Source organism: Marmota monax, unplaced genomic scaffold (genome assembly GCF_021218885.2).
Source record: "Marmota monax isolate L192 unplaced genomic scaffold, Marmota_monax_Labrador192_F-V1.1 WCK01_AAM20220418_F8-fsc00044, whole genome shotgun sequence".
In the NCBI taxonomy this organism is placed as follows: Eukaryota; Metazoa; Chordata; class Mammalia; order Rodentia; family Sciuridae; genus Marmota; species Marmota monax.
In genome coordinates, this window is record NW_026695198.1 from 10,558,467 (window position 1) to 10,582,324 (window position 23,858).

Sequence of the window (23,858 nt, forward strand, 5' to 3'; positions counted from 1 at the left end):
AAGCCTTGTCCTTGCCTCTTTGCCTTTTAGTTACAACAGTGAAGGGAAGAAGGGTTCCTGCTCCACTCCACATTCAACTCTCAACCTGTGTCCAGATTCCATCCCTCCCACCTGCTCAGGAGCTTCATTCATGACTTGCCACTGCCTTCTACCTTCTTGCTCCCCCTTGCCTCTTTTCCACCTCCCTTCCACAAGCTCATCTGGGAAATACCAAAGTCCCCTCTCCACCATGCATTGCTGTCCTCTAGTTCTTGCTCTTTTACCTCCTTTACAACCAAACTTCCCCAAAAGCTTTGTGTGTGCAATCTCCATTCCTTCCTCTACAGACTACCTCTCACTGCTACCTCCTCTTTACATACATTTTTACTTAATTTAATGGGCTCTTTTATTTGTATTTGTCCCGTGGATGATACCTTCCTCATTCTTGAAACACTTCCCTTGGCTTCCCTCATTCCATAGTCCTGTTTTTTCTTGATCACACTTATGGGTTCCCTCATTCTCAGGACTGGCATCCTCCAGGCCTCCACACAACCTCTCATCTCACTTGATACCATCAGTCTGAACCTTTCCTCCATCCCTCAGACTGTCATTATCAACTATGTGCTACAGCAATTGCTATATTTGCATCTTCATCTCAGATTTCTCTTAACCTTTAAATCCACTTTCTCTATCTATCTAACAGGTATCTCTACGTGAACGCCATATGGCCACTTCAAATGTGTTCAATCCAGCCCCCACACTCTCTTCAGTGGTCTCTGTAAATGTTCAAACACTTCATTGTTCTTTATTTATCCTTCCTCAGATTCAACCCATTTCCAAAGATAGTAGATTCTACCTTTGAAAACTTCTCATGGTAATAGAGCTGTCTCCATTCTGATGTTCATGTTCAAGTTGTTCCATGTCTTCCCTGACTCCTGCAATGCCCTCTCCTCCATTGGAATGTTCCCTCCCCACCAATTCATTCTTAATGGTCTATCTGATTATTTTATACCTCTAAGCAAAGTCCTCTGTGTTCTTCCCTCATCTGAAGATAAAATCTTTCTATCTATCTATCTATTTATATGGGGGGGGGTACTAGGAATTGAATACAGGGTTGCTTAACCACTGAGCAACATCTCCAGCCCTTTTTTATATTTTATTTAGAGACAGGGTCTCACTGAGTTTCTTAGGGCCTCGCTAAATTGCTGAGGTTGGCTTAGAACTTGCAATCCTCTTGCCTCACCTCTTGAGCTGCTGGGATTACAGGCATGTGCCACTGCATCCAGCTAAAATCTATATCCTTTAACATAGAGTAAATCTGATGCATGATCTGGCCCTTCTTTTCTCTCCACCCATATGAACTCCCAATCAGGAATCTATCTACACTTAACATCGCTCAGTTCCTTTAACAAGCAACACTCTTCATCTATGAGCTAGTTTCTCTCCTGTTCTGCCATTTGGCAACCTCCCTCAACCTAATTAATTCCTTCTTATATTTTGCATTACTAATGAGCCCTTGGAAAAATTCTAAAATCCAAGTTAGGTAAAATAACTAGCTTTGAGTTAAAAAAATTACTAATTAAAATGAAAACATATTTTTATCATAATCACATTGAAATTTACAGAAAAACATATGATTTACCAAACCTTGCCTTCAAACCTTAGCCTTCTTCCTCACATAGAACCAAAAGTTTAATATACTCTCAAAGAATTCAAGTCAAATGTAAAATGAAATAAAATGACTTCCAAACACTTGCAGGGATAAATCTTCAGATTGTGTTAGAAATCACAACCAACTGAAAGTCTGAACAGTTTATACTAGGAAATAGAATCATTTTTCTTTAGATAATAGTGATAGCTAGAGGACAAAGCATTTTCTCCCCACACTGGGAATTGAAGCCAGGGTACTCTACCACTGAGCTACATTCCCTATTTTTTTTTTTTTTTTTTTTTTTTTTTGAGACAGGGTCTTGCTAAGTTGCTTACGGCCTTACTAATTTGCTAAGGTTGACCTCAAACTTGCAATTCTTCTACCTCTCCAAGATTACAGACATGTGCCACTGCACTTAGCAGAGCATTCCATTTTTAAAAAAACATAGAAATATGGCAATTACAATGATTATTTCTTTAGATAGGCACATCCTGAACTCAAGTGGGGGTCATGTTTAGAACTTTTTGTTTACCAATTTGCTGTGCTCCTAGTATGTCCTGAAATATCACTTTGGTTGTAAGTGCATCTTTACTTTGTGCATTCATGCATCATTACTCTTTTGGCAAGGAACTTTTATATCATATTTCCAGAATTATTCAAGATTAGGATCAAATCACTTACCAACTGGCAAATGGGAGCTGTTCCCTTTGTTTCTCGAGGTCCCTCACTCTTATAGCACTTAACACTCTATAGACATAATCTGACTTTATTATTTATTTATTTATGTGGTGCTGGGGATTGAACTCAGGACTTGTGCATGTGAGGCAAGCACTCTACAAACTGAGCTATATCCCCAGCCCTGATAATCATACTTATTGAGATAAATATGAACATACACTTTATTGAGAAAAAGAAATACAGATGATCCATAAACAATATACTGCAAATGGAAGTCTTTAAGGGAATAAATAAAAAAGTACAAAATGAAGTTTTCACCTGTTGTTCTGGAACAACTTGTAGAGGGAGTGAGGGAGGGAGGATTTCCCAAACATTGTGCAGAGTCCTATGTACAAAGATATGCAGAACAACATTGTGATGGAAAATAACAACAAAAAAGAAATGTAAATATCTACCAATGGAGTGTCTTAGTCTGTTCTGCATGCTCTAACAAAACAAAAGAATGAATGGCTTAGAAACAACAAAAAATTATTTCTTATAGTTTTGGAGGCTGAGAGTCTATGAACAGGGTGCCAGCAGATCAGGTTCTGATAAATGCCCTTGTCTTAATTGCAGACTGAAGTCTTTCTTGTGTATCTTCACATGGTAGAAAGAGGACAAGAGAATGCCCTTGTTCTCTTCTATAAGGTCATGAATCCTACCTCATTTTCTTAGGAGTTAGAGGGGTAACATCCCAGCCTATCACACCCTCTTTTGTCCAGAAAAATCAGACATAAACATGTAAATATTTGCCTACAACTTCAAAGTGAAGTCTCTGGAGCCTATCAATAGATTTCTAGAAATCCAGAGTCTATAAGGCTTTGTAAAGGAAGAACTCAGGAAAAACAGCTAAACCTGGATAATCATGCACATTCTCCTGTGTTTAGTAGGTTTGTAGCCCCTCAGATATAGGGTAGTCCTCCTTTATTCATGGGGAATATATTCCAGGACTCACAGTGGGTGCCTGAAATCTTACATAGTACTAAATCCTATATATACTGCTTTTTCTTATACATACATACCTGTGATAAAGTTTCAAAAAGTACAGTAAATACATAAATCAATAATACAATGATTTATTATTATCAACTGTTGCTCTTCATTTTAGTGGTAGTGTTGTGAAGTGTCCCTAATATAGCAATTGGCTTCCTATAGGTGTACCACATGTCCATGCATGTCCTCCTGGAGCAGCATAAAAGCATACAGGAGAATCAAGTCTATCTGCATAAGGATAGGGAAAATATGGACTAGTATCCATTAAAATAAAACAAAACAAAAACCCTTAATTCTTAATTATGATTAGAATAAAAGATTCTCAGATAAATACAGATTATAGCAGTTTCAAAGAGGCCAAAACAGCCAATTGCTCCTAAAGAATTAGGGATGATACTAAAACAGTCAGTCCTTACTTTTCAAGGTTCTGATAAGCATGAATTTCAGTTCTAAGAGTTTAGGTGAATATAAGTCCTCCAATAACACAGTTCAAAGATTGGTCACCTTGACTTATTCATTGTAAGTAATTGCACAAAGTACAAACTTTATTGTTAGCTATTTAGTCCCTAAGTCACTAAGTAAATAATATGCACATAATAATTAATCATACCACTTCTTTCAAAGTTTGGTAATTGGTCATTGCACATCTGTTATTCGGTTCTTGCAGGAACAGCAAAGACAGCTATGGGTAGTTGCGTTGCCTCTTGTATTTCCCAGTGATAAATGCACAGGTAATTTCAGAACAGGAAATCAACCAACAATCATGAAAATGCATCAAGGAAGTACATAATAATTCTAGAACTGAAATTTAAATCAGACATAAATGGAGTTATAGAAGAAAGAGTTAGTTTTGGGCATGTCAACCCTTCCAACATTCAAAAGACTTTAGACATGCAGGGGGACTTTGTGGAAGCAAACTTAAAAAACATGAATGAGGAAAAGTACAGTTGGCTATACATAGCCATAGGTTCACATCTATGAATTTAACCAACTGCAATATAAAAATTTTCAGAAAAGATTGAATAAGTACTAAATATGTACCAATTTTTCTTACCATTATTCTGTAAACTACACAGTGTAACAATTCTTCATATAATATTTTTGTTATATTAGGCATTACAACTGATCTAGAGATGATTTAAAGTATATGGAAAGAAGGTGGGAATATAGTTAAGTGACAGAGCACTTGCCTAGCATGTGTGAAGCCCTGAGATCCATCCTCAGCACTGGGGGAAAAAAAAGTAAATAAAAGACTTAAAGAGTATACTGGGAAGATTTGTATAGGTTAATGCAAATACTATATCATTTCATATAAAGGATTTGAGCACCTGCAGATTTTGGTGTCTGTAGAGAGTTTTAGCACAAATTCTGCGTGGATAATGAGGGATGATTTTAGTTGTGACAAAAAGAATAAAGATGTCCTGAAAATGATATCATCAAAAAAAACTTTATATTAATGAAAATCTAGAAATAGTTCATGACATCTAAAGCAAAAGATGATAAAATGTTAGAAGCTGATTCAAACTCTGAAGAACTATAAACATTTGTCAAGACAGAAAAACATACTTATAAATTACATGATGTGAAAAAGAAAGTAAGCATTGTTCAAACTATGATAAACTTTTTCAACAAAGAAACAGAACATTTAAATTCTCAATGTTACTAATGCTTGGGATGATAGTACATTAAATATTAGTTTTACTTTTTATTATTTTTCATTTATAATTAACATTTATCAGTAATATTTATAACTGACAGTAGAAGACATTTTAATGTTTGATAGAAATTTTATGGGTCATAGAACTATCATAACTCTTCCTATTAATTATTGAGATCCTTTTGCATATTTTCAGCTTGCCTGGTCATTTCGGTCTCATGCTACTCTGCAAAGGATTATCTTTTTTCTGAGAGTGTGGGGGAGCGGGGGGAGGGTTAGGTAATTGAGAGTGAATCTAAGACACTTTACCACTGAGCCACACATGTCCAAGTTGTCCTTATATCTTTCTTAGATAAAATGGGAACTACCAGTTTAAAAGACATTTAAGAAACACACCAATGAATCTGATCCTGATTCAAAGAAATAAGCAGTAATGAATAAAACAAGAAAATTTGAACACTACTTGATACTTAATGATATTTATGAAATTTCTATTTTTAGGTGTGATGGTAGTATTTTGTTAGGTTTTTAAAAAGTTCTTAGAATGACATCAACCCAATATCAAAATAGGAAACCCCAGCCTTTGTTTGTCCCTGGAGAAACTTTTACTTAACAAAAATATATGGACAGCATTGCCTTTGTGAGAATTTCAGAAACCAGTGAAGATGTTGCTGCACCCATATGGGTATGAAGTCAAGAAGAATCACAGGGCTGGGGATGTGGCTCAAGCGGTAGCGCGCTCGCCTGGCATGCGTGCGGCCCGGGTTCAATCCTCAGCACCACATACAAACAAAGATGTTGTGACCGCCGAAAACTAAAAAAATAAATATTAAAAAAAATTCTCTCTCTCTTTTAAAAAAAAAAGAAGAAGAAGAAGAATCACAGTAAGGTACATAGGAAAGTGTATTGCATTTGCCTACCAGAATCCTTCCCTGTGTCCCTCATAGCATGGAGTAGTCAGGACAAAACTCCCAACTCCTGCTTCTCTGTTAGGAGGGAAAGAGAAAAGTGAAACATAAAAACCAACATTCTGATTTCTGTCTTGCCTAACCCAGAGAACTGAGAGGGATAAGCATGTAGTTTGGATGCTTTAGGTTGGGGACTGCTGAGGACAAGGGTGCATGCCATGTGAACTAATCCAGGGAGACTGCAGTAGTGAAGACATGAGAGAAGGATATTATGACTTCTGAGAAAACAAGGGCAAGCCTCTTTTGACTAGTACAAACACTGGCCCCAAAAAAGATACATTCCCAGTAAAGATATGAGAGGTCCTGGGGAATATGCAGTCAGGCAGACTGATGAAGGGTCTTTCCCTTTATGAAATCAGTCCAATAGAATAGAAGATATGGCTGTTTTTCAAATGTGCAAATTCTAACAAAAGATCACAAAAGCATACAAAAAGAAAAATGGCCTAATCAAATGAATAAAGCAAGTCTTCAGAAACTAACACTAAAGATGTAGAGAACTATAAATAATTCAAAATAGGGCTGGGGCTGTAGCTCAGTGGCAGAGTGCTTACCTAGCATGTGTGAGGCTCTGGGTTAGATCCTTAGCACTGCATAAAAATAATCAAATAAAATAAAGGCACACTGTCCATGTACAACTACCAAAAAAGTTTCTTTAAATTTTCAAAATAATCATGATAGAGAACCTCAATGAGCTAAATAGAACACAGACAACAAAAGTCAAAAGAATGGTGCACTAACAAAATGAAAATATCAATAAAGAGATAGAAATTTATAAATTATTTTAAAAGGACAAAATAGAAATTCTGGTGTTGAAAAATACAATAACTGAAAAGTTCACCAAAGGGTGGATATATAAAGGAGTAGAATTTTTGTATATGATTGAAAGTTAAATTCTACAAATTATTGTAATTTTAAGATGTTTTATGTAAGATGTTCCCCATGTTAACCACAAAGAAAATACTTATAGAAGATACGGAAAATGAAATAAAAATGGAATCAAAGTATGTCACTACAAAAATCATGAAATACAAAGTAGGCAGTCACAAAAAAGACAAACAGCTATGAGACAAACAGAAAATAATGAAATGACAATAGTCATTCATTGTCAATAATTGCTTTAAATGTAAATGGATTAAACTCCCTTCTCAAAAGTAGACATTGGATAAATGGATTGTTAATAAAGATCCAACTATATGCTGTTTAAAGGAAACTTTACTTATTCATTTATTTACTTATGTATGTATGTATGTATTGGGAATCGAACCTGGGAGGAGAGGAGTGCACTGAGCCACATCCTCAGCACTTTTTAAAATGTTTTTTATTTTGAGACAGGGTCTCGCTAAATAGCTGAGGGCTTTGTTAAATTGTTGAGGCTGACTTCCAACTTGCAATCTGCACTTGCCACCATACCTAAGAGACTCCCTTTACATGTGAGGATACACATATGTTGAAAATAAAAAATGGAGAAGATACTTTATGCAAAAGGGAACCCAAAGAACAGGGGTGGTCCTACTAGTGTCAAGCAGAACAGAGTTTGGTTATATTGTAACAGGAGACAAAGAAGGTCATTAAAAAGTACAAAAGACCAATTAAAGATGTTATAATTATGAATATTCATGCATGTAACATCAGGTTCCTAAGTAAATAAAGGATACACTGACAGAATTGAAGAAAGAAATAGATAGCAATGTTATAATAGAAAACTTCAACACCTCACTTTCAGTAATGAATAGAATAATCAGAAGATCAATAAAAGGGGGCTGAACTAATACCATAGACAAACTGGACCTAACAGGAACATACAGAACACCACACGCAACAACAGAATATATATTCTTTTCAAGTGCATGGAAAATTCTCCAGGGCAGACCATAGATTAGGCCATGAAATAAGACTTAAGAAATTTTAAGAAGAACAAAGTCATAAAAGTATCTTTTCACACCACAATGGAATAAAACTAGAAATCAATAGCAAAAGAAAAATAAGAAATCCACATATACTAAGAAATTAAACACACTATTACACAACCAATGGGTCACAAAATTCAAACAAAAATCAGAAAATATCTTCAGCAAAGGAAAATGAAAACTTAACATACCAAACTTATAGGATATAGCAGATTCAGTACTAAGAGGGAAAATTATAGCTTTAAATGCTTACACTAAAAAGAAGAAAAATCTCAAATACACAATATGAACTTACAAGCCTGAGAACTAGAAAAAGAAATAATTAAACCCAAAGTTAGGTGAAAGAGGGATCAATTTTATTTTTTCAGTATTATCGGGTATTGAACTCAGGGCATAATGCATGTTACACACCACAGAGATCAATTTAACAGAAAATAGAAACAATACAGCTAAGAGTTTTCTTTCGGAAAAAAAAATACTGGCAAAATCTTAGCTAGATTAACTAGGAAAAAATGAGAGAAAACTAACTAAAATCAGAAGTGCAATATGAAACATTACAACTGATACCACAGAAATAAAAATGATTATAAGAGAATACTATGATAACTATATAATTGAACTGTGAATAACATATACCATTTGATAACCTAAAAAAATTTAAAAATTCCTGGAAATATAAAACCTACCAGAACTGATCCAAGAAGAAACTAGAAATCTGAATGGATTTATGATTAGTAGAGAGATTAAAGTTACAAAACCTCCCAACAAAGAAAAGCCTAGAACCAGATGGTTTCACTGAAGAAGTCCATAAAACATTAAAAAAATAATTAACACCAATCCTCCTCAAATTCTTCCAAAAATTTAAAGAGGAGGAGACACTTCTAAACTCATTCTATGAGATCAGCATTACCCTGATACTAAAGCTGGACAAAGCAACAAGAAAACTACAAACCAATATCACTGATAAATATTGATGCAAAAACTTCAACATTATACAGAACTATATAATCATAAAAGAAAACTTCAATAAAAATCGGCAAACCCAATTCAATAGCACATGTAAAGGACCATATACCATACCATGTAGGATTGATCTGTGGATGCAATGATGGTTTGAAATACAAAAATCAATCAGTGCAATACGCCAAACAGAATAAAGAACACAAACCACATGATCATCTCAACTGAGTCAGAAAAAACATTTGGAAAAATCAATAACTTTTGTTAAAACATTCATCAAACTAGTAAAGAAAGAAATTACCTAACTGATAAGACCATAAGATTAAAAAGCCCATAGCTAACATCATATTCAAAGGTGAAAAACTGAAAGTTTTTCCAATAAGATAAAGAACAGGGCTGGGATTGTGGCTCAGTGGTAGAGCACTTATTTGCCTAGCATGTGTGAGGCACTGGGTTCAATTATCAGCACCATATATAAATAAATAAATAAAGATCCATCAACAACTAAAAAAATATATTTTTTTAAAAAAGATAAAGAACAAAGTAAGATGGCTAGCCTAGCAACTTCTGTTTAACATAGTACTGGAAATACTAGCCAGAGATATTACATAAGAAAAAAAAAAAAAGACATCTGCATTGAAAAGGAAGTAGTAAAATGGTCTCTGTTCACAGAGGATGTGATATAAGAAGTATAGATAATACCAAAAAAACCTGTTAGAACTAAATTGCAGTATACAAAATTAGCACAAATATCAGGTACATTTTTATATACTAACAATGAACAATCTGAAAAGATGACTAAGGAAACATTCCTGTTTACGATAGTACCAAAGGGAATAACATACTTAGAAATAAACTTTAGATGAAAAATTATACATTGGGCTGGGGATGTGGCTCAAGTGGTAACGTGCTCACCTGGCATGCACGGGGTGCTGGGTTTGATCCTCAGCACCACATAAAATAAAAATGAAGATGTTGTGTCTGCCGAAAACTGAAAAATAAATATTAAAAAATTCTCTCTCTTCTCTCTCGCTCTTTAAAAAAAATTATACATTGAACTACAAAATATTGTGAACAGAAAAAAAGGAGACACAAATAAAAGAAAAAAATAGGCCATATTTATGGATTACAACTTAATACTGCTATCACTATTAACCAAAGCAATCTATAGATACAGCATAATAATTGTCAAAATCCCAATAGTATTTGTTTCCAAAAGTAGAAAAAAAATCATCCTAAAATTCTCAAGGGACCCCAAATAGCCAAAACAATTGTAAAGAAAGACATACACACACAGTTGGAAGATTCAGTCATCTTGATTTCAAAGCACAAAACCACAATAATCAAGAGTGTGGTACTGGCCTAAAGGCAAACAAGTAAGCCAATGAACAGAATAAAGCACAGAAGTAAATCCTGTGTATATGATTATTTTCAACAAGGTTATCAAAACCACTAAATGGGGAAAGGAGTCTCTTTAACAAATGATGCTGGAAAAACTAGATATTATATATGAAAGAATGAAGCTGGCCCCTTGCCTCACACTATATGCAAAAATTAACTCAAATGGATTAAAAAAAAAAACCTACTTGTAGGGCCTAAAATGTTAAAGACTTCTAGGGAAAAAAATAGGGAAAAGCTTCACAACATGAGACCTGACAATTATTTTTTAAAATAACACCAGATCACAGGCAACAAAAGCAAAAATAGACAAATAGGACACATAGCATTTAAAACATTTTGTGCATAAAAGGACACAATCAATGGAATGAAAATAAAACCTAAAGGAGAAAATAGTTTCAAATTATATATCTGATAAGGAGTTAATATCCAGAATATATAAAGAACTCATATGTCAACAATAAAAATAATTTTAAAATAGACAAAGGACTTAAATAGACATTTCTCCAAAGAAGATAAAGAAATGGCCAATAAACATGAGAAGATGCTCAATTTCATTAATTATTAAAGAAATACAAATCAAAACTACAAGATATCCTCCATTTGTGTACAATGTGTCAAAATGCATTCTACTGTCATGTATAACTAATTAGAACAAATGAAAAAAAAAATAGAAGTGAGACCAGTAGAATGAAAGAAGGTGAATGGGGGAAAGAGGGGAGATTAAGGGGAGGTACTGGGGAATTAAATTGATCAAATTATACTCTTTTATTGTGTGCATGTATGGATATAACAAATAAAAAAATAGCTAATAAAAAAACCCACAAGATATTATCAGATACCCATTAGGATAATAAGTATAAAAACAAAATAAAATATCAAGTATTGGTGTGGATATGAAGAAACTGGAACCCTTGGTAGGGATATAAAATGGTGTAGCAGCTTTGGAAAACAGTATGAAAGTTCCTGAAAAAATTAAAAATAGAAATACCTATTTGATTCAATAATCTCACTTGGTATATATATCCCAAATAATTCAAAGCAGGATCTCAAAGACAGCTGAATTCCCATATTCACTGCAGCATTATTCTCAATAACCAAGAGGTATGAACTGCTGCGCCCCTCCCCTGACTCAGGCAATGGCAAGGCCCTACTGAGGTGGATGGCGCAAGGCATCCATCCTCTGGAGGAGCACAGTATGTTTCTGGGAATGGGCTGATTTGTTTTTGTATTCCTTTAATAAGTATAGTTGCAACTTCTCATATGACCATTAAGTATGAAGGAAAAAACATGACTTTCCCAATTAATGCAACTACTTCTAAAGAATAGATCTGTTTGCTCTAAATGCAATGATTCAGCTGTGGAGCGTAAATTGTTAATGTCTAATGAAAAACTCCCTGTATTCCTGTCAAGGAAGTTTTTGAGAAATTAAATTAAAATCTAGAGAAGAAAAATTAATGTTAAGAAGACAGATTAGTGCTTAGTACTGGGCAACTTGTTCTTGTTCCTGTGCACAATGGTTTGTGCTCTTACTCTTGTTTGATTAAAATTAACAACAAGTCAACCACTTGCCGTAACCATGGCACCGGTTCCAGTCAGTAAGTCAAGAAAGAATAGTCAAGGTATAGGCCAATAGTTTGGGACATTTCTAACTATTATTAAAAGTTAACTAAGCAGAAACAGCTCAAAGCAAAACGCGAACTGAAAGTACAAATGCTTGCTTATGCATAAGCCAAGATACATTCTTCTATTCTAATTGTAGCTACGTAATATTTTGTTTCTTTGAATAATGATTCCTGTTTTGTAACCACAAAGTACTGTGAGCCTGCCAAAATGAAAAGTATATATGATCAGCTTCACAAGTAAAGATTGGGATCAACACCTTCACTTTGGTGTCTGTGTTGTTTCTCCACCCCTCTTTCGCCGACTCCTCACCATCCGTTCGTCTCCTGAGACCCCCTGTTGGAGCTGGTCTCCGACATGAACAACCAAAATTTCCACCAACTGAAGAATTGATTAAAAAAATGGACATACGTATAATGGAAAACTACTCCATCTTAAAAAAGAAAGCTCTGCCACACAGTACAACATGGATGAACCTTGAGGACATTATGTTAAATGAAGTCAAGTCATTCACATACAAAAATATTCCATGATTTCACTCCTTTGTAACATTTAAAGCAGTCAAACTCATACAAACAGAAAGTAAAATGGTGGCTGCCAGGGGTTAGGAGCAAGGAAAATAGGGAATTGGTGTTTAATGGGATAGTTTCAGTTTCATGAGTTGAAAAAGTTCTGGAGATCTGTTCCTTTGCAATTTGAATATGCTTAACACCACTAACATTTTTTTTTAAAGGCTCTGTTTTTTAGATTTAGATACTAAACTAATATATAGTAAAATATATATGTCTGGAAATAATATGTCTGGAATTTCCTTCAAAATAATCTGAGGGTTGTTTAGAAGAGTGTGCAGAGTTATACACAAGATCAGTATTAGTAGTTGACTACCCTTAAAGTGGAGTAAGTGGGTTCATTACACTATTTTCTCTACTTTGGGTGTTTATTTGAAAAAAAAAATCAACCCAAGATTATCAAATTGGAAAATAAAACAATAGAAGTACTAGAAGAAATCAACAGAAGTACTAGTCAAGGAAATCTCACAGAACGTACGATGAAAAAAACTAAAAGAACATGTGGAAGAAAGGTAAGGGAGATATAGAATTTTTAGAAGGTCATGCAGTCAATAGGAGTCCCAGAAAGAGAAAATTGATAAATAAAGGGCAGGGCTAAAATAATGAGGTATCTTTTGTACATCAGATGATGTTATTTTACTCCTGATAGGAATATAAAGGGGCACAGTCATTTGAGGGAAACAGTTTGGTAATATAACTTAAAATTAAAAAGTCCCATATCCTATGACCAAAAACATTTGTTTAAACCATTCCAGAAAAACATTCATATGTGCAACACTTAGATGCTTGTTAAATGTTCTTAAATAATTCTTTTCATATCGGTCACTATATATATATATACACACACACACTCACAATGTAAGCCATGATTCAAAAATTTAACTTCCAGGAATACTTCCTATTGTTATAGTTGTACAGGTGAGAAAAGACATTGAAATAGTGCTTTTAATAGCAATGAAACTTGGTATGTCTTAAAGTCCATTAAAGAGGAAGCTGGTTATACAACAGAACAATTCATTGGAAGAATGAGAAACATCTCCCAGTTATAAAAAAATTTAAAGCATATATACAGAAGAATTATTATTCAGCCATAAAAAAATGAAATTCTTTGTTATTTGTGGTAACATAGATGAAACTGGAAGGTATTATATTAAATAAGTCAGGCACAGAAAGACAAACACTGTATGTTATCACTTGTTTGTGGAAGAAAGAAAGCTAATTTTAAACAAGGCAGTGGTGGAAATTTACAATCCCAGTTACTCAAGAGGCTGATGTAGGATTGCTTGAGTCCAGGAATTCAAGACAAGTCCTGACAACAGAGAGACCCCCATATACACACACAGATAAGCTCATTTAATAGTAGAGTAGAATAGAGGTCACTACAAGTTTGGAAGGATGGAGGGAGGTTGGATAACTAATACCAAAATAGTTACATAGGAAGAATGCTAATACTTCTAATACTTTTTTCCTTTTCCTAATACTTTACAGCACAGTAGAGTGATTACCGTTCACAACTTACTATATATTTTATAAAGTAAAAGAGGAATTCATAGGTTCCCAACACAAATGATAAATGTTTAAGGAGGTGAAAATGCTGATCATCCTGATTTAATCATTACATACTATATCCACAGATTGCATTATACTCATAATTACATGTAAGACTAAACAATCAAAATTAATTTACAAAATACTTGCTTAGCATTGTTGAGTTTGTACTGTTTTTAAAAATATTGTATCATTTGTATTGTTTTAAAGAGAGAGGTTTTTATACCTAAGTAGTAAACTAGAACACAGTATATTTTGGGAGGTGGGATTTTTTTAAATGAATGAAAAAAAATAACCATAATATGTAAATCAAAAATAAATGTTTAGAGAACAAAATGTAGGATTCAATTCTCTCATTATGAGAATTTAATTTGCTATGAAAGTGAAATATACTATTCTTAGATGAAAGAAATAAAGATTAATTTAGCTCCTTTTACTTTCAAAATATAAAACTTTGGCTTTACACGGTTCTCTAATAGAGATGGGCCTGCTTCGTCACTTCTATGTGAAGGAGAGTGTAGATAGAAAGACCATGTCATTGAGATTCAAATACATATCTCAAAAATAAACTTACAATTTAACCCAATACCACTTGTCAGCTTGTACACTGGGTCCTATGGGAACCAAGGTCCAAGTACAAGAAATTCATGCCTTTAGAAAACTAGTCATGATTTAATTGTAAAATGTCTCCCAGAGACGAGATAGCATATATGCTTTTAATATAGATAACTATTAGTATCTTCATTTGGCACATAAAAACCAAGGCTTAAGTCATCAAATAACTTACACCCAAATAACTAAATTTGGAACAATCTGACTGCATACCAGGGCTTTTCACGTTTGCATCTTCTTCCTATTCATTTTCCATCCAGAGCACACACAGATCTTCTGAGGACGTCAGATTAAGAAGTCTGATCCAGCAATGAACAGTCACGGTGGTTTTAGTTTCCATGGTAATTGCTAGGTCATATTTCTAAAACAAAAGCAAAGCAGTATTCTAAATCCTAATGTGACTGACTAGAGAGGTTCCCATTTTAAACCTTCCTTTAACTCCTCCTCCATACAAAAACCTGTAACGTTCTAAAACCCTGGGCATCCATGGAAAAATGAAATTATGCCATTTATAGTAAAATGGATAGAACTAGAGACCTTAATGACAAACAGAACATCAAAGACAAACAGAAGATCAAAGGTCATATGCTGTCTCTCAAATGTGTAAACTATAGAGGAAAAAGAAAGGTGGAGGGGTCAAGGATCCCATGAAACCAAAGGGAGATCAGTAGAGAAAAGGGATCAGAAGTTGGGAAGCAAGAGGCAGGTGCTGGGGAATGATACTGGCTAAAGATTGTTAAATTGTGTGCATGTACCAGGATGTAACAACAAATCTCATCTTTACCATAATGCACCAATTAAATAAAAAATGAAACCAGATTTATATATAATGGGCATCATTACAATTGAACCCATCCTTCCTTTCTTATACTCCTAACCCCTGCAGGGATTGTTTCCAAGTATGCATTTTTAAATGTTTTGAGAAATTGGTAAACAGCAGTTCCCAACATTTTAAGTGGTGTATTTTAACTGACAGGATTCCAAAAGTATTACCTAAAGCTTTAATCCGACTCCTTCACCTATTTGTGAAGAAATTCAACTGCTAAAAACTCATAACTCCATAGAAGCTGTAAAACTGTTATCTTAGGATTCACTGAAATATTTTTCATTCTACTTTGGCTCTAAGTGGCTAAGTGTTTCCATGGAATTAAGATTTTTTAATCAGTTCTTAGGAGACTGAACAAATTTCATCACTTTCTATATTGTAATATACTGAACATTGTTAAAGCTGCTTCTGCTGGGCATGGTGGCACATGCCTTTAATCCCAGCTATTCAAGGATGAGGCAAGACACCAAAGTTAAAGAGCAGCCAATTTACTGAGTACCTGTCTTAAAAAATTACAAAAGGCCTGGGGGTATAGCTCACTGGTGTACTGCTTGCCTAACAGGCTCTAGGTTCAACCCCCAATACCAAGAAAAATATAACCAAGTCTCTATCTACTTGAGAACCTTCCATAACAAGGTATTTAAGTTTTTAAAATGACCTAACTGAGCTCTCTAGCACTCCATACTGCTTAAAATTGGGGTACCTATCTGTAGGTTTGATTCCTGGTCTTTGATTAATGAGAATCCTTTTTCACTTTTTCTAGAAGAGCTAACCAAGTTCAAGTTTTCTAATAAAACCAGGTCATTGCTTTCCTCAGGAACCTAACTACACCATATCACATAACTTCCAGAAATAGTTATGGTTCAGTTTTGACTATTCCTCAAGCTGATAATTTGTTGAAATCCACTGAGTTATAGCTAATCTCAAAAACAAAAAAAAAAATTATAGCTCAAATTCACATTTAAAAATATTGAATTTTGGGGCTGGGGATGTGGCTCAAGCGGTAGCGCACTTGCCTGGCATGCGAGCGGCCCGGATTCGATCCTCAGCACCACATACAAAAACAAAAAATATTAAAATTCTCTTTCCCTCTTTAAAAAAAAAAATATTGAATTTTGGGGGGCTGGGATTGTGGCTCAGCGGTAGAGCACTTGCCTAGCACACACAGGGGGCCCTGGGTTCAATAATCAGCACCATAAAAATAAATAAAACAAGGGTATTATGTCTGACTACAACTAAAAACAAATATTAAAAAAGTAAAAAATTGAATTTTTTAAGTCTAGTAACTTATGACATAGCTCCAGATTTATTTCACTTGAAACCCTAATAAGTCTGGTTTGAAAGAGCTATTTAGACATGTCTACTTTTGAGCACAGTTGGATGTGCATAGGAATTTCAGCTTAAGGTTTGATTTGAATGTCACTGTTTAAAAAAAGCAAATCATTTCTTTTTTAAGGATATCCACTGATAAGCATAGATGCTGGAATCCAAAACATAACCAATATCGATTCCCAAACATTTTGAAAATTAAGTACCAACAAACCGGCAAAGCCAGGACTGTAAATTATTTCTTCATTTTCCCAATTTACTACCTGCCCACTATAGCTTTATATTAGAATCCCCCTAAAGCTTTTTCCTAGATTAAAGCACCCCATACCAATAAATCAGAATAGGGATTGATGCTGTGCATAAAATTTCCAACATGTAACCAAAGTTATGAGCCACCATGTTTCATAGAACTGCACAATCAATACAGTTTTGTTTTCAGAAATCAATTTATTAAAACAGTTGACTTAGGCATCTGCAATGGTGACTTCGACTTCGACTCCTGGTTCAATACTGATGGAAGTAATCTGTTTAACAATCTCAGAAGGGCTGTGCAAGTCAATGAGTCGCTTGTGTATTCTCATCTGGAAACGATCCCATGTCTTGGAACCTTCACCACAAGGTGTTTTTCTTGTAGTGATCCTCAAAGTCTGCAACAAAAGACAAAACCAAGTGTTTTTTGCATATCCCTGAGATGTCTGGACAAATTAGTACTTGGAAGTAGAGTTGTGCATTTGAGAAGGCATTATTTTTTTACAGTGACAGGTTTCCAGATACCACTATTTAAAAATACAACTGTTTTTACCCCGCCCTTTACAGTCTGTGTCGATAAGGACCAGACTGTACCCCAAGACTGTCACTTCAAACACTAGACGCTACAAACCTAATTCCACCAGTTTTTATTTGAATCTGTGGATCCATAAACAACTACTTCCTGTTATTTATTTTACCTTCGTAGGCATGCGAACAGGTCCTTTCACTTTGAGATTCTTTTCCTTTGCGCCTCTGATCAAGTCAGCACACACTACAAGGAAATACATGCACCTCTCAGTTCATTAAAATCAATTAAAACCCGTTTAAGAAACTTCAATCTAAGTTGGCTCAGAATAGCGTATAAAAACTATCACCATAATTCAACACGGTAGGTATCTCCTCATCGCCAACGGTTTAAGGTACGAAAAGCAACGAATGTCGAACAGTAAACCAAATACATTGCTTTTCCTCCAAATGCCTCGCTCCCAAACGATTCAACCCACCTTTCTCGAGCGACTTCACGTTGCGGCTGGTAAGGGTAATTCTAATTCGATGAATCGCCACCTCTGGTTCCACGGGTGTCTTTCCGGTGTCTTTAAATGCCTGTTATCACACATACGAGATAAAAAAACGAAGTAAGCAAAGAAAAAAAAAAAAACACTCAAACCTCAGATTTTCTCCATTGTTTCACCAGTAACATCCCCGGATCCCACACCACAGCAGAAGCCCTATGCCGGCCAAGTGAGACCAGGCTTTCGCTGCCTCCTAGATCCCGGAAACCACTCCAGCATTCCACCAGCCCACGGCTGAGTCCCACTGCCGCCCAAAGCCGCGCTTCACGGTTCCTCGGCTCACCATGGTTGCGGCGCAGCTTCCTGACCGACTTGTTCCTCGGCAAGAGTGAACAGCGGTGAGTCAGGAGCAGAAGCGGGTAGAGGAATGCTCCTCCGCACCAACAACCGCGTCGCTCTCTAAAAGAACGTCGGGAGGCTCGGGTGGCGATTTTATAGACCACCTGCATCCGGGTTTCTCAAGCCCCGGAAGCGGAATAGCTACGCACGCTGAAAAGGATACCGCTCCAGGCTGGGCTAGAGAACCCGTAGAGCTGGCGGGAAAAGTGCGCCTGCGGTCGCCCCCTGCTGTCCAGGAGGAGCCATAGCCCCTCGAGGTTGGGTCCTGGCTCACGTATCGACGCACGTCCTCTGGCCACCTGGCAGAAATGACGGGCGACGCTGAAACCTGAGAAACTACCTCTGGGGCGTTCTCCCTCGCCCTCGGCTAAAAGTGCAAACGACCCCTGCGGTTTCTGCAGTGCAAATTTTTGTTTCTGATACAAAGCCAACCAACTAACTGTTGTGTGAACTAGTAACTTTTCTGAGTTAGTAACTGACGCGGCGTTTAGAAAAATGAGTCTGACGAGTTAGATCTGTTACTTTGGGTGTGTGGGCGGGTATGGGGAGGGAACCCAGGGGCCCTCTGCCACTTGGTTGTAGCCACAACCCCCTTTTGAAGTTTTTATCTTGAGGCAGGGACCTCACCAAGTTTCCCAGGCTGGCCTTGAATTTGGGATCCTCCTGCCTCGGACTCCCAAGTGGCCAGGGTTACAGACCTGAGACACCAAGCCCTGGCTGAGATGGGCTGAGATACAGGACAGAAGGAAGAGGAGATAAACTCATATTACTTTACAGGTGAAACTCCCAGCGAAAGGAAGTATTTGTTCAGACCCACCGAACAGGTGAGGGACACAGCACTGACCTCTCTCCCGTCAGAGCTCTTTCTCCAATTTTTCCTCTTCTGATTCTTGTGGGTAAATTACATCTGAAACTTTCATCAAATAATAGTGTTGACTTACTTGCTTGGTGGTAAAATTAACCTGAGTAATAACTCGGTTTTGTTTTGTTCGAGTCAAAAAATACACACACACACACACACATTAGGGTTTGCTGCAACTTAACAATAAATTTAATGTTAAAATTTGCATACTTTCTAGTTCCAATATTTTTTAATGTAAACTATTAGCTGTAACTATTCTATTGGTAGAATGTGCCACTAAAAATCTGAAAACCTTATTTTAGAAGCTATCTCTCACATCTTTAGGCTTTAACTTATTGATATGTTTATCTGCAACAAATAGACAAAAATGCAATTGCCTAGCTCCCTGGGATATGAAAAATCACCCCTATATTTACTACCAAAGTTGAATGTAGATCTTCAGAGAAGGTGTACAGTGACATTCACGTTTCATACAAACGTGAGCTACTTATTGAAGGAAAAAGTAGAAATTAGCAGTAGCAAAAAATAAAAAGGTGCGTAATTCCATCATTCTGAGATCACCACTGTTTACATCTGCAGATATGTAAGTATCTTTTAAAAATGGGCCCCTGCCCTATGTACAGTTCAAGTCACATAATGTTTTATCAGAATAAATATACTTAGAGCAATATCTCTTTTCATGACAGTGTCATCATGAATTATATAGATGATTCTTTCATTTGTTGAACCAGTCTTCTATTTACAGACATTTTTCCATTTTTCTTTCTTATGAACAATACCATAAGGTACATGCTGGTAGATTAGGGTTTCTCAATATCAACCCAATTGACATTCTGAGGCGGATAGTTCCTTGTTTTGGGGGGCTGTCATGTGTATTGTAGGATGTTTAGCAACATCTCTGGCTCCTACCCACTAGCTATCACTAGATAACCCTTCCTTCCAGTTGTGAGAATCAAACATGTCTCTAGACATTGTCAAATGTCTCCTGTAAGACACAACTACTCTGCCCCATTGATCTGCAGTGTTATAGAGATCAATCTTTTAGCTCCTCGTTGGCATCACATAATTACTAGATATTCTTGTACACTGGATGACTTAATCAAAGAATAAGTTTTTAAATATTTAAGCTTAAATTAAGTAAGTTGCTCTCTGGGAAAATTGTACCCCAAAACATATTTCTCCCAGCAGTATAAAAATTCAATAAATTAAATATTTATTTGATTTTAACTTTAGAAATATTACTAAAACCATTATGAAACATATACTTTCAATCTCTCTCTCTCTGTAGCTCTTCTTTACTAATCTTATAAAACCTGTATACTGCAGGGTGGGTCTGTAGATGGCCACCTACTGGTATTTTGCTGCAATGACAGTGTCATCCTACACTTTTTTTTTTTTTTTTTTTTTTTTTTACAGCCATAGAAATGATTTCATTCATGGTTAGATTTATGAATGAATTAACAAAGGCAAGTTGTCACATGAGTGTGGATCAGTCTTTTTAGACATTATATTATTTTGAATTTTGGATATAAATATAATTTTTCAATGTTTGAATTTCTTCAGTCTGAAATTTAAGAATAAAAGTGGGTGCAAGTTTGAAACTTTCTCTCGTGATTGCCCATTTTGTATTGGTCAGGGAATGGACAACGGAGGTGATTTCTCATGGTTTCCTAGGATGAAACGTGAGGACTGAGAACACTACTCATCCTGTGATAGCCAGCACTGTCAGAAGTATTCTTCAGTCACTCGATCTTCATATAGACACCCGGAGACAAGTACTGTTATTCATACTCGATTCATGAAATGAAGCTAAATAATCTGTCCAAGGTCCCAGGAAAAGCCAGTGTTTGAATCCATGCTGTCTCTTTTTTTAGGCTCCACAGTCAACCCATGTGCTGCACTCTCAGATATTTTAGGGCCCATCTTTATTAGTAGTGGCATTACATCTGAGACAAGTAAAATCCTATTATGTTAACCAACATGTCCTAAAGGACTTTATGTATTTCACTATACAGTACTCCCCACTTACCTGGAGGGGATATGTTTCAAGACCCCCCCCCCAGTGGTTGCCTGAAACCTCAGATAGCATAGAAGCCTATATATATTATGCCTTTTCCTATACATACAGATATACCTATGAAGAAGTTTAATCTATAAATTAGGCACAGTAAGTGAATAACAGCAAGGCTAATAGTAAAATATGATAATTATAATTAGAAACTGCATCAAAAGTTTGTGAATGTGGTTCCTCCCCCAAATATCTTTACTGTACTGTTCTTGCCCTTCTTCTTGTGATGATGTAAGATGATACAATGCTGATGTGATGAGATGAAGTGAGCTGAATGAAGTAGGCATAGCATTAGGTCACTGATGCCCTTTGGATGACACATTGGGAGAAGTGTTAGGTGATCCTGGCTAATTTTCCACTTAATATTTTTTGATTTTTTTTTGTCATTACTGACAATGGATAACTGAAAAGCAAAACTGCAGATAAAGAAACCACTATAGTTGAAATCAGAGATTACTGAATTATTAAGTGCCCCCATTATGAGGTAGTTTGCCCATTTTTTTTAACTCAATCATTCTTTTGTTTGAAGTTCCATGAATAACCAAGGCCGGTTAACTCTATTTGCTTCTAAAAATCATTTTACTAAAGTAAACAATGAAAAAAAGAATGAGGGACACAGTAAGATCTTTTTTCAAGCATGAATCATCTGGAACACGGGTTAGGTTGACAATTTTTAGTCATAATTAACCACAGAGCTCACAGAATTCTCTGGGGGTGGGAGTTGAATGTCTTCTCTAGGCACCCTAGTTCCTCTTCTTCCCTCTCTTGTTCTTCCTCTCTGGCCTGCATACATCTGAAAGTCACCCGTCTACCTCTACTACACAGTGTGGGTTCCTAGCTCTAAGATGACTTTCAGAAGATTTCTATTGCCACGCTTTTGTGATCCTGATCTCATGCAGAGGAGCTAGAGATATTCATATCTCTCAGTCACTCTAACTAGGCTTGTGATTTTCATGTTGTATAGAATGAATACCACATTTTAGAAATCATGTCCACCACTTGCTTTTCTTTATGAGAAGATTGAATCTGTGGCCCTCCTCATACACTGATTCTGCCACTTGCTCTTGTGTGGTAGATAGGTTCAAGCATGGCCACAATGATCCCACCTCCTGTTATTTCAGGCCTTGTGTAATTCTCTCTATATGGGAGCTTGTGACTTGCTTTCAAATACTAGAATTTGGCAAAAGTGCTGGAATGTCACTTCCATGAATAGAATGAATCAGTTTTTGACTTGTCTTGCTAGCAAATTCCTCCCTAGCAACCTGCCCTAGGAAGCTGCCCTAGGAAAAGTAGGAATTTCCTACTCAAAAGTGAAAGAGTGAAGGCTTTTCCCTTCAAGATCAGAAACAAGATAAAGGTGTCTGCTCTTGGCACTTCTATTCAACATTGTACTGGAGGTTCTAATCAGGGCAATTAGGCAAGAAAACCAAACCAAAGAGATCAAGATTGTAAAGGAAGAAATAATACTATTTCTAGTTTGTACATAAGATTATTTTCATGTATGGAAAATCCGAAAAAATACACTAAAAACATCTATTAGAACTAACAAATGAGTTCAGTAAGGTAATAGGACACAAAAATCAATTGTAGTTCTATACACAAGCAATGAACATTCTAAAAATAAAATTAAGACAACTACATTTATAATAGCATCAAAAAGAATAAAATAGTGAAGTAAATTTCACAAAAGGAGTCCAAAACTTATACTCTGAAAACTACAAATCATTGTTGAGGGAAATTAAAGAAGACATAAATAAATGAAGATACATCCTATGTTTAGGGATTGGAAGACTCAATATTGTTAAGATGATAATGCTACAAATTAACCTACAGATTCAATGCAATCCCTATAAAAATCCCAGAGTTGACTTTGCAGAAATTATCAGGTGATCCTAAACCTCATATGGAAATTATTAAATAATCTTGAAAAAAGCAAAACAATTGAAGGACTAACAGTTCCTGACTTAAAAACTCTTTAGAAAGTTAAGCAATCCAGTGTAATCATGTCATTAGGACTGATGTATAACTAGATGGGTGGTATAAAATTGAGAGTCTGGAAATAAACCCTCACATTTATAGTCACTTGGTTTTTAAGATGGATGCCAAGACAATAAGGGGATGAGGGAATAGTTTTTCTACATGATACTGGAACAACATGCAAAAGAATCAAGTTGGACCCCTACCTCACACCATAAGAAAACCAATTCAAAATGGACCTACCACCTCAATGAAGAACTTAAACTGTAGAAGAAAACATAAATTTTTGTGACCATAGATTTTCCAATGGTTTTTTAAATAAGACACCAAAAACATGAGCAACAAAAGGAAAAAACATATATATTGGATAACATCAGAATTAAACACTTCTGTTTAGCAGTGGACACTCAGAAAGTGGAAAGACAACCCACAGAATAGGAGAAAATATTTGAAAAATCATATCTTATCAGGGACCTATATATAGAAAATATATAAAGAACTCTGGCAGTTTGATGAAAACAAATGATCCAATTTAAAAATAGCCTAAGAATCT

At 35.7% G+C, this 23,858-nt stretch overlaps 1 protein-coding gene and 1 non-coding gene across 2 annotated transcripts; both read right to left on the bottom strand.

The window, feature by feature from the left end:
- Window positions 1–17,164: 17,164 nt before the first annotated feature.
- Rps20 (ribosomal protein S20) lies at window positions 17,165–18,501 on the bottom strand. The gene is made up of 4 exons (XM_046428566.2): window positions 18,343–18,501; window positions 17,991–18,090; window positions 17,685–17,758; window positions 17,165–17,384 (listed from the first exon to the last, which is right to left on the bottom strand). Exons 1-4 carry the CDS (start codon window positions 18,343–18,345, stop codon window positions 17,202–17,204), a joined length of 360 nt encoding a protein of 119 aa, XP_046284522.1. The 5' UTR covers window positions 18,346–18,501; the 3' UTR covers window positions 17,165–17,201.
- On the bottom strand, window positions 17,829–17,896 carry LOC124082183 (small nucleolar RNA U54). The gene has a single exon (XR_006848294.1). It is a non-coding gene; the product is annotated as a small nucleolar RNA U54 (small nucleolar RNA).
- Window positions 18,502–23,858: the final 5,357 nt, after the last annotated feature.

What these genes read in the sequence shown, in the direction of transcription:
- Rps20 (XM_046428566.2), bottom strand. An exon ending in CGTGAAGTCGCTCGAGAAAG is followed by an intron (nt 17,759 to 17,990) that starts GTGGGTTGAATC and finishes ATTTCCTTGTAG; the next exon opens with TGTGTGCTGACTTGATCAGA. An exon ending in CTGTTCGCATGCCTACGAAG is followed by an intron (nt 17,385 to 17,684) that starts GTAAAATAAATA and finishes CTTTTGTTGCAG; the next exon opens with ACTTTGAGGATCACTACAAG.